The 15,653-nt window shown below is 27.6% G+C and overlaps 1 protein-coding gene across 1 annotated transcript in view; it reads right to left on the bottom strand.

The window, feature by feature from the left end:
* The window catches only part of LOC141909146 (follicle-stimulating hormone receptor-like), a 63,950-nt gene that overhangs the window by 31,041 nt on the left and 17,256 nt on the right, over nt 1–15,653 (bottom strand). The window contains exon 2 of the mRNA XM_074799531.1: nt 12,927–13,001. Within this exon, the coding sequence (XP_074655632.1) occupies nt 12,927–13,001 (75 nt within the window). The remainder of the gene's footprint in view (nt 1–12,926; nt 13,002–15,653) is intronic.

Below are 15,653 nucleotides of genomic sequence, written 5' to 3'. Positions count from 1 at the left end.
AAATAGTAATTTTGATCTTTTATTATTTTTCAATTTATCTATATATTCATTACGTAAATCATGTGGAATAATATCATTTTCCTCAAGCGCATTTTTCATCGATTTTCCATCTTTATTGTAGAATAAAACTAAAAATCTAATGTTTTCTCTAAAATCTTTAACATTATATTTTTGATTTAAAACCCATGTTGTTATCCCAAAATGTCTGCCAGAGAAAGCTAGGTAACATAACTCACTCTCTCTAATTTTTAAATCATGTAAATTTGCACAATCATCTATAATGAATAATGTATTTGATCCTTTATATATATATATCAATTGCTATTTTTATACAATTATCTAAATTTTCTTTTACTGTTTTAGGATCTAATATAATAAATTTATTATTTCTAGTAATATTTCTATCATAAGTTTGATTAAATTCATATGTTGGACAAAATAATACTATATTATCAAAATAGTTTTTATAAACAGTTTCTTATAAATTTAATATAAAATAAGTTTTTCCACAATTTGTTACGCCAGAAATTAACATATTATGAGGTTCAAATATAGATAATTCCTTATTCATTTATATATTTTTAATTTTACTTGATAATATCCATTCACTGAATTTATCTGGCCATCCAACCCATTTTACTAAAGAATATTTTTTTCTTTTAACAGTTTTTGTTTTTAATACTTTTTCAATTTTATATTCTTGTTCTAGATTTTCAGTAGTTAAACTCAATTCTTCTTCATAAAAATACCCATCAACTTCTTCACCATTTAAATCTTCTAATTTATAGACATATGGTTTTGTTGTTATTACCTTTTTTATTTTATATATTTCTCTAGTAAAATTTCGATCGTATCCCTTGTCAAATATCTTTTTATACTTAGAAATTCTAACATTTTGACCAACTTTAAATTTAGGTTCACCAAAATCATCTACAAGAAATGCCCCATATTCCAAACAATTTCAGCATTTTCAGGTTTTCTAGCATCAATAGGTTTCCACATTCTTGTTTTTAATGTTCTATTAAATCGTTCAACAACTGCTGCTTTTTTATCCGATTTTGTTGAAAAATATTCAATATTATGATTGTCTAAGAGTTCAAGAACAAGTGAATTATCAAATTCTTTTCCATCATCAAATTGTATTTTTTTCTGGTTTAAGTTTATCATCCGAAAGAAATTTTCTTAAAACATTTGATGTTTGTGCAGCATATTTTCTATAAAGTGGGAAACTCCATACATAACGACTAAAAATATCAATTATATTCAATATCCACCAATAATCATCATTATCTTTCTTAACATTTTTCATATCAATTAAATCTAGTTGCCACTGTTGATCTACATAACTTACCATAGTTTTACGAGTTTTATATTTTCTAGCAATTTTTTTATGTGTTGTATATGTTGGTTGTTCAAACATAAATTCATTTATATCTTTATATTTAACTAAATTTTGTGGCATTATCTTATCTAATTTATCTTGTTTTACTTGACGCCATATATTTTTGGTAGAATAAGCAACTGAACTCTCAGGGTTGTAATATAAATTTCTTAAATATTGTTCTTTAGTATAAGGAGTTTTTTACCGCCCATTTATATATCGTTAATTTTAACTTTATATTTCTAATATTGAATACTATCTAAATGTGAATTTACAATATTTAATTGTGGGTCAGATATAATATAAATGTGCATTTTAAAATCTAAGCTTCCTTTTTTCTTTTTCATGAATAATTGTATTCCGTCTTTAGTGTTCTGTAGTTTTTTCCCAGAACTATGTGATGAATTATCCTCTGTTGTTCTAAAATCTAACCATAATACATATTTATTACCGGCATAATAATCAATTTGATTAATATTACAATTTTCAGATGAGTTTACTTTTTCATTCATAAAATGTTTTCTAATTTCTGGCCATTGATCTATCATTCTCATTCCTTGACAAAATACTTTATTTGCTATTCTTTCGATAGTTATTTCTACTTTTGTTATTTCAGGATTATAATATTTATCTACCTTTATTGCTCCATTAGTATATGTTGCAAAAGTAAAAAATATTAATATACCTTTAATAGATCTTCTTGGGAAGTTAATATTCTCATTAATTATTTCATCATTTGCATTTATAGTTACAGTTTTAAATTTATCAATATAATCATATAATAATGAAAATCCTTGATTGTATTGAGTTTGAATTGTGTTAGCAATATTTTCATTAGTTACTGTATCATATTCTAAACATATATTCGATAATTTATAATCCATATCTTTAACAACGTTAGATAATACAATTTCATTTACAGGAGCAAATGTTATCTCAAATATAATATCTTCTTGAATTGCATATTATATAAAGGTGCATTATTATTTATCAATTCAAAGTCTAATGGAATTTTATATTTGCTTCCATAAATCTTTTTAATCAAATTATCTACGTCATTAGCTACTACTGCATTATTGGCTTCAGATCTTAATTTATTTTGGTTTTCTGATTGGATTCCTTGAAATATCATATTATTTCTATTTTCTTTAGTTAACCATAAATCTTTATAATGCATAAATAAATTATAATCATCTAATGAGAAAACTGTTTCTGGACCGATCTTTATAGTTAATTTTTTAATCAAATATCTTCCAATATTATCAACAACTAATTATTATTATTACCAGTTACTTTTATATCGGCTGCTAAATAAATTCTATTTGGAACATAAAAAGTATTTTGTGTTAATCTAGGGATTCTAACATATAAAGTTTCATCGGGATTAATATTTGAAGGGTTATGACTAATTATATGATGAGATCTTTCTGCTTTAATAGCATTAGATATTCTATGATTCTTAGAAGGATTCATATAACTCCCACTCATTTATTTTACAAAAAAATTATTTATTTTTGATTTTGTTTACTAACCCAAACATAATAGCACTTACAAATGTAATTAAAAATAAAATAATATGTTCAGCAGCAAAGTTAAGAATATTCCCAGCAGATTTCAATATAAAACCAACAATTGATGCAATAATTCCTGGTAAAGCTGCAGCAGATTTTTTAGATAGTTCCCATAAATATTTTGCTAATTTCTTTACACCATCTTTAACTTTATCTTGTGTTTTGGTGTTTGGGAGGAATTTTTATTTGCTCTACAGAAAATTCATCCTTGACAATTGCGCAAGGTTCGCGAAAAAAGGTTTTACCAAATCGGGTGTGTGACCTTGATATGCTAATTAGCCATGTGCCCGAATTGCAAATTCAATCAAATTTTATTCTGCCAAAAAATGTTAAATACAATTCGCTTTCCGAGAGTTAATGGTATGCTGCATGGAACAAAGTTGTTTTGAGATGGGTCTTGAAGCTATTGAGGTCGAGAGATAACCATTTAGATAGTTCGTGAGAGTTCCAAAGTTTTGAAGACGCTTCAAGGTAATGTCTTGATATTTGTTTTATACGTGTATCTACACTAGACACATCTTCAGGCCAAGAACTGGCCCTGTCAGATTCAAGATGGCCGACTGGCAGCCATTGTTGTTCGCCAAAATCTGCACTTTTTACACATTTTTGAAGTTTTCGAGGGAAATTTTGAAGACGCTTTTATCAATAACCTTGATCATTCGTATATATTTGTATCCCCCGAGGGCCCATCGGCATGAGAAAAATTGAGTCGATCGGACTCAAGATGGCCGTACTGTGACCTTTTTTGTTCCCACAAATGTCAATTTTGGCCTGAATTCTGAGTACTGTAGCTTTCTAATGGTGCGCCATGTTTCATTGCAATTTGTAATGGGTATTCTTTGGAAAGGGATCTTTTATATCCGAGAGGGTATTTTTGACCAGGCAATTATGACGCACTTGGCCGCCATCTTGGGGTCATCAGTACTCATTCGTAGGTGGAAAAAAGTTTTTCCACATCATAATTGATACTTAAGCATATTTTGCTACTATAATCAATTGGAAAGTTGTAGCTCATGACATGTTCTATGATCGAGGTGAGTTTCAAGCTCATTGTTTTTTTTTATGGCCACCAGGGGGCGTTGAACAATACAATAACTTAGTATTTCTATATTACATTCGTTCCTGCTGTCTGTGTTAACACACGATTTTACTATGTAAATGATATTGAGCAGGGAGTGTATATTGATAAATATAACCCACAGATTACATCATTTATAAAAAGCAAATCTGACAGGCTGGCCATTGTGCCCCTTGGGGCTCTTGTTCTTTATTGCTTACCGCGTTATATACACTCATTGCATCATCAACTGATTGAAAATCTCTTTGTGAAATCTTCTGATCATATAATTCCTTGTTAATATAATCCATATAGTTTTGCCTCTTTTCTCTATATTCTTCTGCTGCTTAATTGTATTTTTCTAATGCTAAGTTATGTCTTTTTTGTTCTGTTAATGAACCATTTTTATCAATATGCTTAAATAAATAACCACCACCAGTAAATGCTAAAGCGTTAACAATTGCCGATCCTATAATAGTTATAACTGCAGAAGCCATTTATTTAGCAAAATAATTATGTATTTATATGGGAGGAATATATTTTTGTTTTTCCAAATAATCAATAGTTAAATTAGATAAAGTAACTGCTAATGTTAATTTTAAAATATCATTTATATCAAATCTATCAACATTAACACTTCCCATTTTAAATACTTTTTTAATACCATTGAATAACCAACAGTTCCAACTGATAGTAATGCTCCATTATATACTCCAGTTATTATCCACTTATTATCACTCATTTATTTATCAAAAAAATTACTATCTTCAAAATATTTAGTTATCTTATTTACGATTAATTCAACATTTATTTCATTACTAGTTTCATTTGTATATATTTCAATTATTATTTTTTTAATATCATCGATGATAAAATCTTCAACTAATTCATAAAATCTTAAAGATTCTCTAATTAAATAAGTAATCTTTTCTACATTTAAAGTTTCTTTATCTATTGTTGTTTCATACTCAAATGTTGTTTCATTAGAAAATGCAATATTTTTGATATGTGTTATTACATCATTAATGTTGAATTTCATTTCTTTCTCACGTTTAAAATCAAACCCAAAACATATACTCGGCCCAACAGTTATATTCATTTACATATCAAAAAAATTACTCTTTACATCTTATAACTAATTCATAAATTACAGGAAAGTTATTCAAATCAATTAAATATCCATTGTGATTTCTTATTTCTAATTTAAAATTATTAAATTGAGGAATACAAGGTTTAAAATCACATTCAGCTAAATTATAATTTATTTGCGTTCCAAATTGTTTAACATTCTTCAATGGTAAAATATTTAATATACTAGAATTACATGTTGTATCTTTAGTTGCTTCAAATGTTTTTGTAGGATCAATTAAATTGCAATAAATATAAAAATGTGTAAAAGGTATTATATTTGAATTACCGTCTACGTTTCCTGTAACAGTTTGTGGTTTAATCCCTAACAGTTTAGCTAAAGGTTTCCTTACCATAAATGCGTGTTTGCTTTCATCATCTAACTTTATTTTAATTTTATCAGAACTATCACTTTTTATAAATCTAATTGAAAATTTACCTTCACTTCCAAGTTTTAATCGTGCTCTCCGATTAATTTCTTGGGCCAATGTTTCTACATTATATAACCCTGGTTTTAAAAATAGATGAAACTTATATTTACTAATTTTAAATCTACACAATTCTTAAATTCTCTATCTAATTGTACTATTAAATTATGAGATTTATAATTTGTAAGTTTTCTTGAATCAACAAATATTGTATATTCTTTTATTTCTACCATTATTTATAACATAAAAAAATTACCGCTCATCACTAAAAATTAATTTTAATAAAATTTTTCCTTAATAAATGGATGAGAAGATAGGATGTGAAATTTGTGGTGAACTTCTAAGAAAAAGTAATATGGCTCGACATATGAAAAAACATAATGAAAATTATAAACCCCCTAAACTAAACTGCCCAAAATGTAATAAATTATTCTCAAGAAATTATGTTAAAAAACATTCAGATAAGTGTAAAATTAATGGCGCAACGGCTAATGTTGATAGTAATGAAAGTAATAGTAATTCTGTTGAAGTTGAATCTGAAATTATTTGGAAAAGACCTTTCTTATTCTATGACAAGGATAATATAAAATATCATTTCTGTGAGCCTTGTCGAATAAAATATAACCCTGAAAATATAGAAGATTGGGAGAATCATCAATTTCGTAAAGCACATATTGATAAAATTTCTAATAAATTTGAAGCAGAATTCAATGAAAGAAAAAATAATATATTAGAAAAAATGAAATATGAGAAAACGTTACCAGATAATAAAGAAACAGTTGAAAAGTTAGAAAAACAATATAATGAATTAACAAGAAAAACATATTATTCTAAATATTGTAAATTGATTATTACAACAAGTAATTCAAATCTACATAATAGAACAATAAGACATAAAGAAAACGTAAGAAAATACCAAGAGCTTAACGAAGATCTATTACTAAGAAATGATAGACAAGAAATGCCCAAAATGTATTTATGAGTACTTAAGACAAGAAGGTCCTGTGATATTTTGTAATGAATGTGGATGGCAAAAGAATTTATAGGGTGATGAAAAAACTAGAAATATTCTTATAGAACCAAAATTAAAATATCTAGATGAAATATTTAAGATATTTTCTACGGAAGATCATACACCAGAATATAAGCAATGGCTTGAAAAAATGAAAATAATAGAAAATGAAAATGGTGAAATAACTAAAAAAGATATAATGAAAACAATTATTCCATCAACATTTAACACAAGAACAGAAAATGTATTTATATTTATTATATTTATAAGAAGATATGGAAAATATAAAAGAAACATTCAAACAATTATTGAGATATTATGTGGATAATAGGATAACAGATTCAATTAATTATGAATTCTTTTTAAATAAGATTGTAAATTATTTAAACATCGATATTATAATTCCATTTGATGAATTAACGAACAAAAAGAAACAAAGAGAGCGAGATGAAATGTGGTACAAGATAGAACTTTATTTAAATGAGAAAAATGAAATGGAAGAACCTAAACAAATTATACAAGAACAATTAAAATGAAAAATGAGAAACCAATAGTGATTTCGAGTTTGATGATATTGATCCATTTTAATAACCATAAGGTAATGTTTTTATACCATCATCTAAAATATGCCTTTTATCATCAAATGGATTCAAACTAGTTTTTTCAACTTCATTAATGTACATCTCGTGATCTTCTGATCTTAAACAATTCATTTTGTGTTTCATAACAATTGAGTTATATAAACACCTTATATAATCTTGAAATTCTATATGTTTATCAACCACATGTTTTGTTATTCCTTTTAACTTTTTAGCTTCATGATCTTTTGTTCTGTAACTATACATTTTACTTCTTATCCCAACAAATTCAATCAAGTCTTTTGTTATGTCATTTGTCTTGATTCTTAGTATGTACGCATCAGTATTGAACGCAATTAATGGAAATCCACAGTTAAATGTGCCATCTTCAGTTGATAAATCATAAACATAATCTGTTTGGTTATATATTTCAAATAAATCTTTAACTTCTTCTGTTAACTCATTTTCTACATGGCTTAAATTAAAGCAACTTGGTTTAGATTTAATCAATCCAATATTCATATTAAAACCTAATGAATTGCATAATATATTCAATCCTGATATAGCAACTTTTCCTTTTTTGCGGTTTTTGAAACTTTTTGAACCATCTACAGTATAGAATCCAATGAAGAACCATTTTCTTAAATTATATTTTGCATTTAATACATTATCTGGAACTATCTTTTCTTTAGTTGAAGTATTACTTTTCATTATTGCATGAAAATAGAATTCATCATTATATTTAATTGCAAAATCTTTAGTATTATTCGCATGTATTCTATAACATTGTGATGATTTCATAACATCTATGATTTTAAATGTTTTATGTGAATAAACTTCTTCACAGAATTTCTTTATTCTTTCTAATAATTTCAAATCTTGATTGCATAAATACCAGCAATATTGAGTGCGATTAACATATTTATACACACCTGCTGAACCATCACCCATGAAAAATCCTTAGACAAAATATTCTTTTTCTTCTAATGTTTCAGGTTCTATATTATAAATATTATCAATAATTTCGTCGAATGACATATGATTCAGTCTTGGGAAAAATCTTTTATGTAATAATTCATCTCCAATTTTTATATCAGTTGGTTTTATTTCATCGCCATTTCGTTTAGTTAAACTATGATCTTCTGTAACATCTACAAACCCTAATTTAGTTCTAACTCTATAGATTTTCTTATTTGTTTTATGCCTAATAATATTCTTTAATTTTTTCCATCCATTTCTTGTCCAAACATCCATTAAACCATTTATTTGTATCAATTCTTTTTCACCATATGAAATATAACATTCATTTTGTTTTGGAATTATTTCTGAAATTCTTCTTATCAATATTTTATCATTACATTTTAATAATATTGGGGTGTCAGCTGTTACAGAATCAAAATGTAATATTTCAATATGCTTTTCCCCAAAAAGTGGTTGTAAAACATTATAATAAAAATCATACATTATTAATTTTGATACTTCTAAAACAGTTGAACCAATGAATATAGGTTTATTAAATTTCATTGACGTTCTTTTTAATTTAACTGCTGTTAAATAATCTTCAAATCTGTTATTTCCTAAATGTCTAGGACTTTATTGTAAATGTCTTAATCGTTCAGAATTATTTACTAATTCAATATCATTTCTATTTCTAATATTTTCACATGTTTTACCATACAAACTATTATTCATTAATTTGAAGAAATCTTTTTCAAAATCTGTTTTTGATATGGTTCTCTTTTGAGTATTGAAATCTATATATTTTTCTAACCACTTCGATTGATTAAATTCAATATATCTATGTACTTTCCTTAATTTCATTCCTTGTTTTAGATGAAATTTTAACATCCTATAATGAACAATATAATTGTATTTATTATTTTGAGTAAGTATTAATTTTTCTGTAAAAACATGATCTTTCGGTTTTATTTTCTTCTGGTATTCACTTAAATAACTATCATCTACGGCTAAATGTTCTGGGCAATAAGGTAAGTTTCTTGTTTTAAACTTTATGTTATCAGGATATTCTAAATCAACTACAAAGAAATAACCAATTGGTGCTTCATCTTTTAAACTCGCAATTGCGCTTTCCCAATCAGTTTTATCACCATTTTCAACTTCTGTTAATATAAAAATTTTGTATGGTTGAGGTTGCATCATTGCCCAACCATATAAATTATTGGCGTCAATATATAATAATTTATATTCATCATTTGCTTTAAAATATCTATCTCCCATAACACCACTAATTCCACCTCTAATTGATTTTTCAAATAATAAAACCATGTCTGGTTCTTTTAATAAATCTAATTCTACATTTGTGTATTTTAAACCACATTGCCAGGTTAAACCAGGACTAGAGTAGCAATAACAAGGATCAACATTAAAATGATTCAAATTAACTTTTCTAAATTTTTCAAATATGTCAGCCAATATCATAACATCTGATTTTAAATATAAATCAACTAATTCACCATGATTTTTCATCTTAAAATGGTTCCAAATATTTAATGTTCTATTAAACACTTCATCTTTCACATACTCCTCTTTTAATTGATCATAAAATTGATCTTTTAATAATTCTGTTACATTCAAATCATTGTGTGTTTTTTAAAATGAATAAGGAATTGCACCTTTATATCTCAATAATTTAAAATCTTGTTCATTTGGATAATAATATCGAGTTATTATAAAATCATTATCAACTAAACTTTTTGATAAATTATCTAATGAACTTGCTAGAAATCTATAAGAATCTAAAAATCTAATGCAACCAAATTGAAATGAAATATAATTTTCGGATGTTTTAGCTAATAGTTTAAAATCATATTTTCTTACATTTACACCATTCATAGCATTATATTCTTCTATTTCTTGATTAATTGTGCCCAATTTCCCTGATAATTGTTTTATAAATAGATGGGTATCATAGCCTGATAAATTATGAAATAATATTGGTACGAAATTAACTTTCTTAGCTTGTAAATTACAATCTTCATGAGCAGCTCCACGATATTTTGAATTTAAATGATTATGATATCTAACTTTTTTATCAAATGAATAAAAACGTTTTTCACAATAACAACAATGAGTTGCATAATTAAAATCAATTTCATCTTCTTTTGTCATAACTATTCTTTTATTTTTGTTTAATAATTTTGCAAAATCACTTTCTAATTCAATCATTTTGTTACAAAAATCATTAACTACATCTTCACCTCTAAAAGAAATATATTGACTTTCATATAATTCGGGATAATTTGATTTGATGTAAATTCCATAAGCAGCAGCTCTTTGATGAACTTTTTTAATTATATTTATAATTGGCGGGTCTTGTGTTGTGTCTTCATTTAATTCATTTCGTTTATCCATTGATTTGATAATTGCTTTTTGTTATATATTTCTTTTCTATCTTGATCAGTTAATTCTTTATTCAACGATTCAAAATCCCCATAAATTACAAATGGAACAATATTCTTAAATTTATGATTAGTAAATTTCAATTTATAATCTTTTTCTGTTGGCATTATTAATTTACAAAAATCTTTATTATCACATAATTCTTTATGTTTTAGTTACGCATTCTCAGTTCTAAATTTAGATAAACATTTTCTACATAGATAAATTTTATGACTGATAAAATCACTTTCTGTTCTAAAGAATGAATCAATTTGTTTTAACCACATATAATGTTCATTTTCATCTTTTTTGTAATATAACAAATCTATAGCATTTTCATCATCATAATATTCTGTTAAATATAAAGCTTCCAATGTATAATCTTTAATATTTTCACCTTTTGTCTTTGGTAATTGCATTAATTCGAATACATTTATTTTTAAACTATTAATTTTTTCTATTTTGGGTATCATTTTTATAGTTACTGGATATTGATCAATTTTATATAATGTTTCATATTTCCGGTAATTTGTTATTCTAAAACTATGCGTAATATCTTCTGTTGGGTGTAAACAACTATTAATTGACCATAGAAAACATTTATTATCTTCATTTTGAACATTTATTACCGCTTTTGTTGTAAATGGTAATTTAATATAACTTGATGCTTTAATATCCTTTTCTGTTGTAAAGTTGGAGTCATTTTTAAACATTGTTTTACTTTTTGAAGTTTTATTCCTTTTTGTATTATAAACATTTAAATCTAAAAATATAATTTCATTCAATGTTAAACCAGAACCCTCAAAATATCTTTCTTCAATATGACGTTTAAATTCATTAAATGTTTTTTCTAACTTCTCTTTTATTTGCGTTTTTGAAATTATTTCTTCAGAGAGCGTTCGAATATTATAATCCATTTTCTCTTCTGACTTTAAAAAACTTACTTTCCCAGAGATACTAATTTTTGGATATTCAACATCTGTTATCAAATCTAGTATTTTTTCAATTATTTAATTAAATTTAATATAATCTTCTATTGTTGTACCTTTAAAAAATCTAAATATAATCGCTGCAGGACCAATTTTACTACGTAATGTTTCTAATATTTCAATTGAATCTTTTATTTCTAGTGAATCAATATAATTTCTATCATTTTCCATGTAAGGTTTATTTGAAATAGATTGTTTTTGAAGCTGGTTTTTTTACTTGTTGAGGTTTATCATCAAAATAATCTTTTCCTAAAACATTATTACTCAAATTTTGGTGGTATTTTTGTGTTTCGAGATGTCTATTATAATTCCTTTTTGCTATAAATTCATCACAAACTTCACATTTTATTTCATCCACATTCATATTTTCTAATCGTTCTTTTCTTTCATTGGAATTTTCTGAGATTTGAAGATTTTTCATGACGCGATTTTTGAGATTTATCAATGTATTTTTTACAATATGGACAATAATATTGATTTTCATTAACATCAATTTGTTCTGTCTTATTCTCTCCCATTTACAAGGAAAAAAAATACTTGTGGTGATGAGTAGGGATTACTTCCCCTTGTATATAACAAGCGCGCTATTACCGTTCTCACCCAAGCCTCACAGCATCTATTTATCCGAGCACAGCTGACACGCAATCACTGTACTACAGTAATAGCACACGCGTTAATAACCGTTCTCAGTAGCGACTCACTGTATCGATCTATCCACGCGCAGCTGTTGTTACGCGCACTCACTGTATACGTGTATCACAACGCTGTTGACCGTTCTCGGCCTAGCTGTGATGAGTGGTGTCTCGACCTCTCGACCTCAGGTATGAAAACGCCATTTCCTAATTACTCGTATATTCGCCGTAAGGAGACGCCTTTTTCACTATGGACAAAGTCTGTGAAGCAGTTCAAAAAATTATCTTACTGAAATTTGTAATGTATAGTTTTTTCAGGGATTTTATTGTTATAATTTTATGTTCGTAAAACATTGTATTTTTCATACATTTTATTTCTTTCTATCAGTGTATATATTCCCTGTTAAATATAACCAAATTTTTGCACCTCCTCAAACTGTAAAATGAAGAATGAAGGTATATCTTATCTTATTTCATCTTAAGTCAGCTCGAGCGAACTGAGTTGCCGTCGTTGTGAGGCTTGACGCTGCATTAGGACGATCATATTCTAGGCAATTGGTCGGAAGATTGAGTCCCGAGGAAATTTTTCCTGATTGCTTAAATTCATTGAAGTCAAAATTCATGAGATGAGTCGACCAGCATATGGGGTACACCATGGCAGTAGAAAACCGTCAACACTGCGATATAGCTATATTTTTCAGTTGTTTGTGTCTTTCTTTTTTCAGTTGTTTGTGTCTTACATTATACTTACAATTTTTTTAATTGTCGCATGCATGACAAAGCAGATTGTGGAATTCTTGTCAATGATGGACATTCTTCAAAAACCCTGTAAAATATTTCAAGGAAATCGGGTTAAGATATTCTTAAACGAAATTCTTAATATGGACTTTCCTAAATTTACATGAGTGTATGTTTAATCAGCATAAACATTTAACATTGTTAGTCTAAATTAGAGATTGTAAGCACCCGGCCGAAGAAAAATAGTGAAAGCTATTGCATTGACTTCAAATGATGGGAGAAGACTGACTTTTTACAGACAATAGATCGAAAATAAGGACGCCGGAAAGTATCAGGAAAAATGTCTTTTTTTCGAGTTATGAATGGAAACGCATATACCTATCTTTGGCATGAAGTTTTTGGCAGTATATCAGAGAATCCATGCTCCAAGTAATCACACACAACTGCATGATGATTCATCATGAATGTATATGGTAGTGGGTTTTCCCCACTGACTCAAAAAACACTATCCACGCTCATGGTGTGACGATTTCTATACACGAAGTGTGCGAAGTTTAAACAATTTATTTTGGTAAATTGAATCTCCAAGATTCACTTCCCTCTTTCCAAATTTTACAGCCTTTCTATAAACGTCACTGCTTTTCACGGCCGGCCGCGACGAAGCCTGGCAGTTGATCATTTGCAGTTTCCAACAAAATATTAACTAGGCCAGGCACGAGGCGCCCTTTTCATATACATGCACATATCAATACACCACATATAGCTGCGAGTATATGTGTCAGGCACGTATGTAAAGCATGAATGTACGTAAGAGGGCATGTGTTCTTCCGAAACGAAATGTAGTTCCAACAACAAATAAGTAACCAAATTGATGAATAAGCAACGGATGCCGATGAAACTCAATAGGGTTAGAGCTTTTATTGCTACATTGAATGTTTTAAAAGTTCCGAAGGGAAACTAAGCCTCGTTTGGAAGTTATTTTGTACCAACAAGTTGTTAAAACGTGATTAAAATGAAAGGTGGAATTCTATAGATCACACGATTAAATGAATTTTAATGATTAATCTTTTTCAGATGTTAAACAAAGAGCTGATCAATTTTTTAAAAATTTTTTTTTACAATTAATTCTAATTTAGCAGCAGTAACAATTTAGAAACAGGATATAATTTCATAACTATCAATATTATTATTCAATATTAATTGGAGTTTAAACTAAAGAATTTTTAGCGAATGAATTTTTTGATGTATCATATCCAGGATTAGAAGATTTAAATATATTTTCTGATAAATCACTTAGAGAATATATCAGTTAAAGAAATGAAATTGATAAAATTACACATAATAAAATTATAAGAGATCCTAAGGTGATGAATTATTTAAAACAATAAAAGAGTTTTAAAGGTTAGAATTAGAAAGAGATACAAAGGTAATCGAAGAAATTGAGTTTAAAAAAGAAATTTCAGTTGAGAAAAAGAAATTGATGATTGAAAATATAATATAGAATTTATAAAAGAAGAAACAGATTTATTATCAAAATCATATGATTATAATTTTAAAAGATAAGATTTCGAAGATTTATGAATGAAACTAAATTCAGATATATCATTAGGAGATAAATCAAATTACTATTTAAATTACAAACTTTTACAATTTTTAGGCCAGCCGTTGGCTGAGCCTATTACTATACAAATGGTGCGAATTTAAATGACATGGTTTCCAGAGTAAAGGCTCTTTTACTGTGCAACTGAGCATATATTCATACAAATCATTTATTAGAGCATTATCCATTCTCCAAACTCTACGTAGCTGAATTTAAAAGAGGTTTTTTGCGAATATCTGATCGCAAAAATATTGGTTTTGAAAAGCCAATCAGAAAGCAAAGGTTCCTCTATGATTGGCTTAGCCGCAGTAATCAGCAGGTATCGTCTACCGTTTTACTTCCGGGTTTTATTTTCAGATCTAAAATTGTATTCTAACTCTTTGAATGTCCTCGGCATCAGACCGATGGCATATACTCCAATTAATGTAGGTGGTGTTGCCATCAACATAATACCATTGACTTATACACCCCCTAGATGGCGAATTAGTGAAAACAAACTCCTACAACGCACTCCACTGGTTGCCTGCATGTTAAGCAAGTGTGTATATACACTATACGAGCAATACTTGCTAGTAGATACTGTATTTAACACTCGGCGTCTGGTTGTTATAGAAATGTAGGCCAAATGCTCTATTTAGTCATTGCCTCAGATACCCGCGCTCAGTTACTCGTGAATGCGCCCAGCAACATATAAAAAACACTTATCACCCACGCAAAAGTCTTTAGAGATAATTATCTAATGGTTTATTGTAAATAAACAATGAGGATACTGGAAGAAAGAATGATCTGCACTCATGAGGAGAAAATGTGTGAAAATTGGGTCACGCTTGGGTTGCTTTGACCTTTTTAGGAAATTCTGACCCACCAATGAGAAAAAATGTATTATTTTGTTTGAGTAACACAAACATTGATATTATAGGAATAGAAAATAGGCATTTGCTTTTAGATTTATACATATTTCTGGCTTCAGTATAATGAATAACATGACTTTTTATAGCATATGACCTGAACACGACCCCATATTTTGGGGACCCACTTGGACCCAGGTGTCAAACAGTTTTGAAAACCATAAATTTCTAATAGCTATAACTAATAGCTTTCAGAAAGTTTTAGGTTATACGGGGGTTTTGGCATTAGAAA

The sequence above is a fragment of the Tubulanus polymorphus genome, chromosome 7, assembly GCF_964204645.1.
Source record: "Tubulanus polymorphus chromosome 7, tnTubPoly1.2, whole genome shotgun sequence".
NCBI lineage: Eukaryota > Metazoa > Nemertea > Palaeonemertea > Tubulaniformes > Tubulanidae > Tubulanus > Tubulanus polymorphus.
This window is presented reverse-complemented; position numbering and strand designations above follow the sequence as displayed.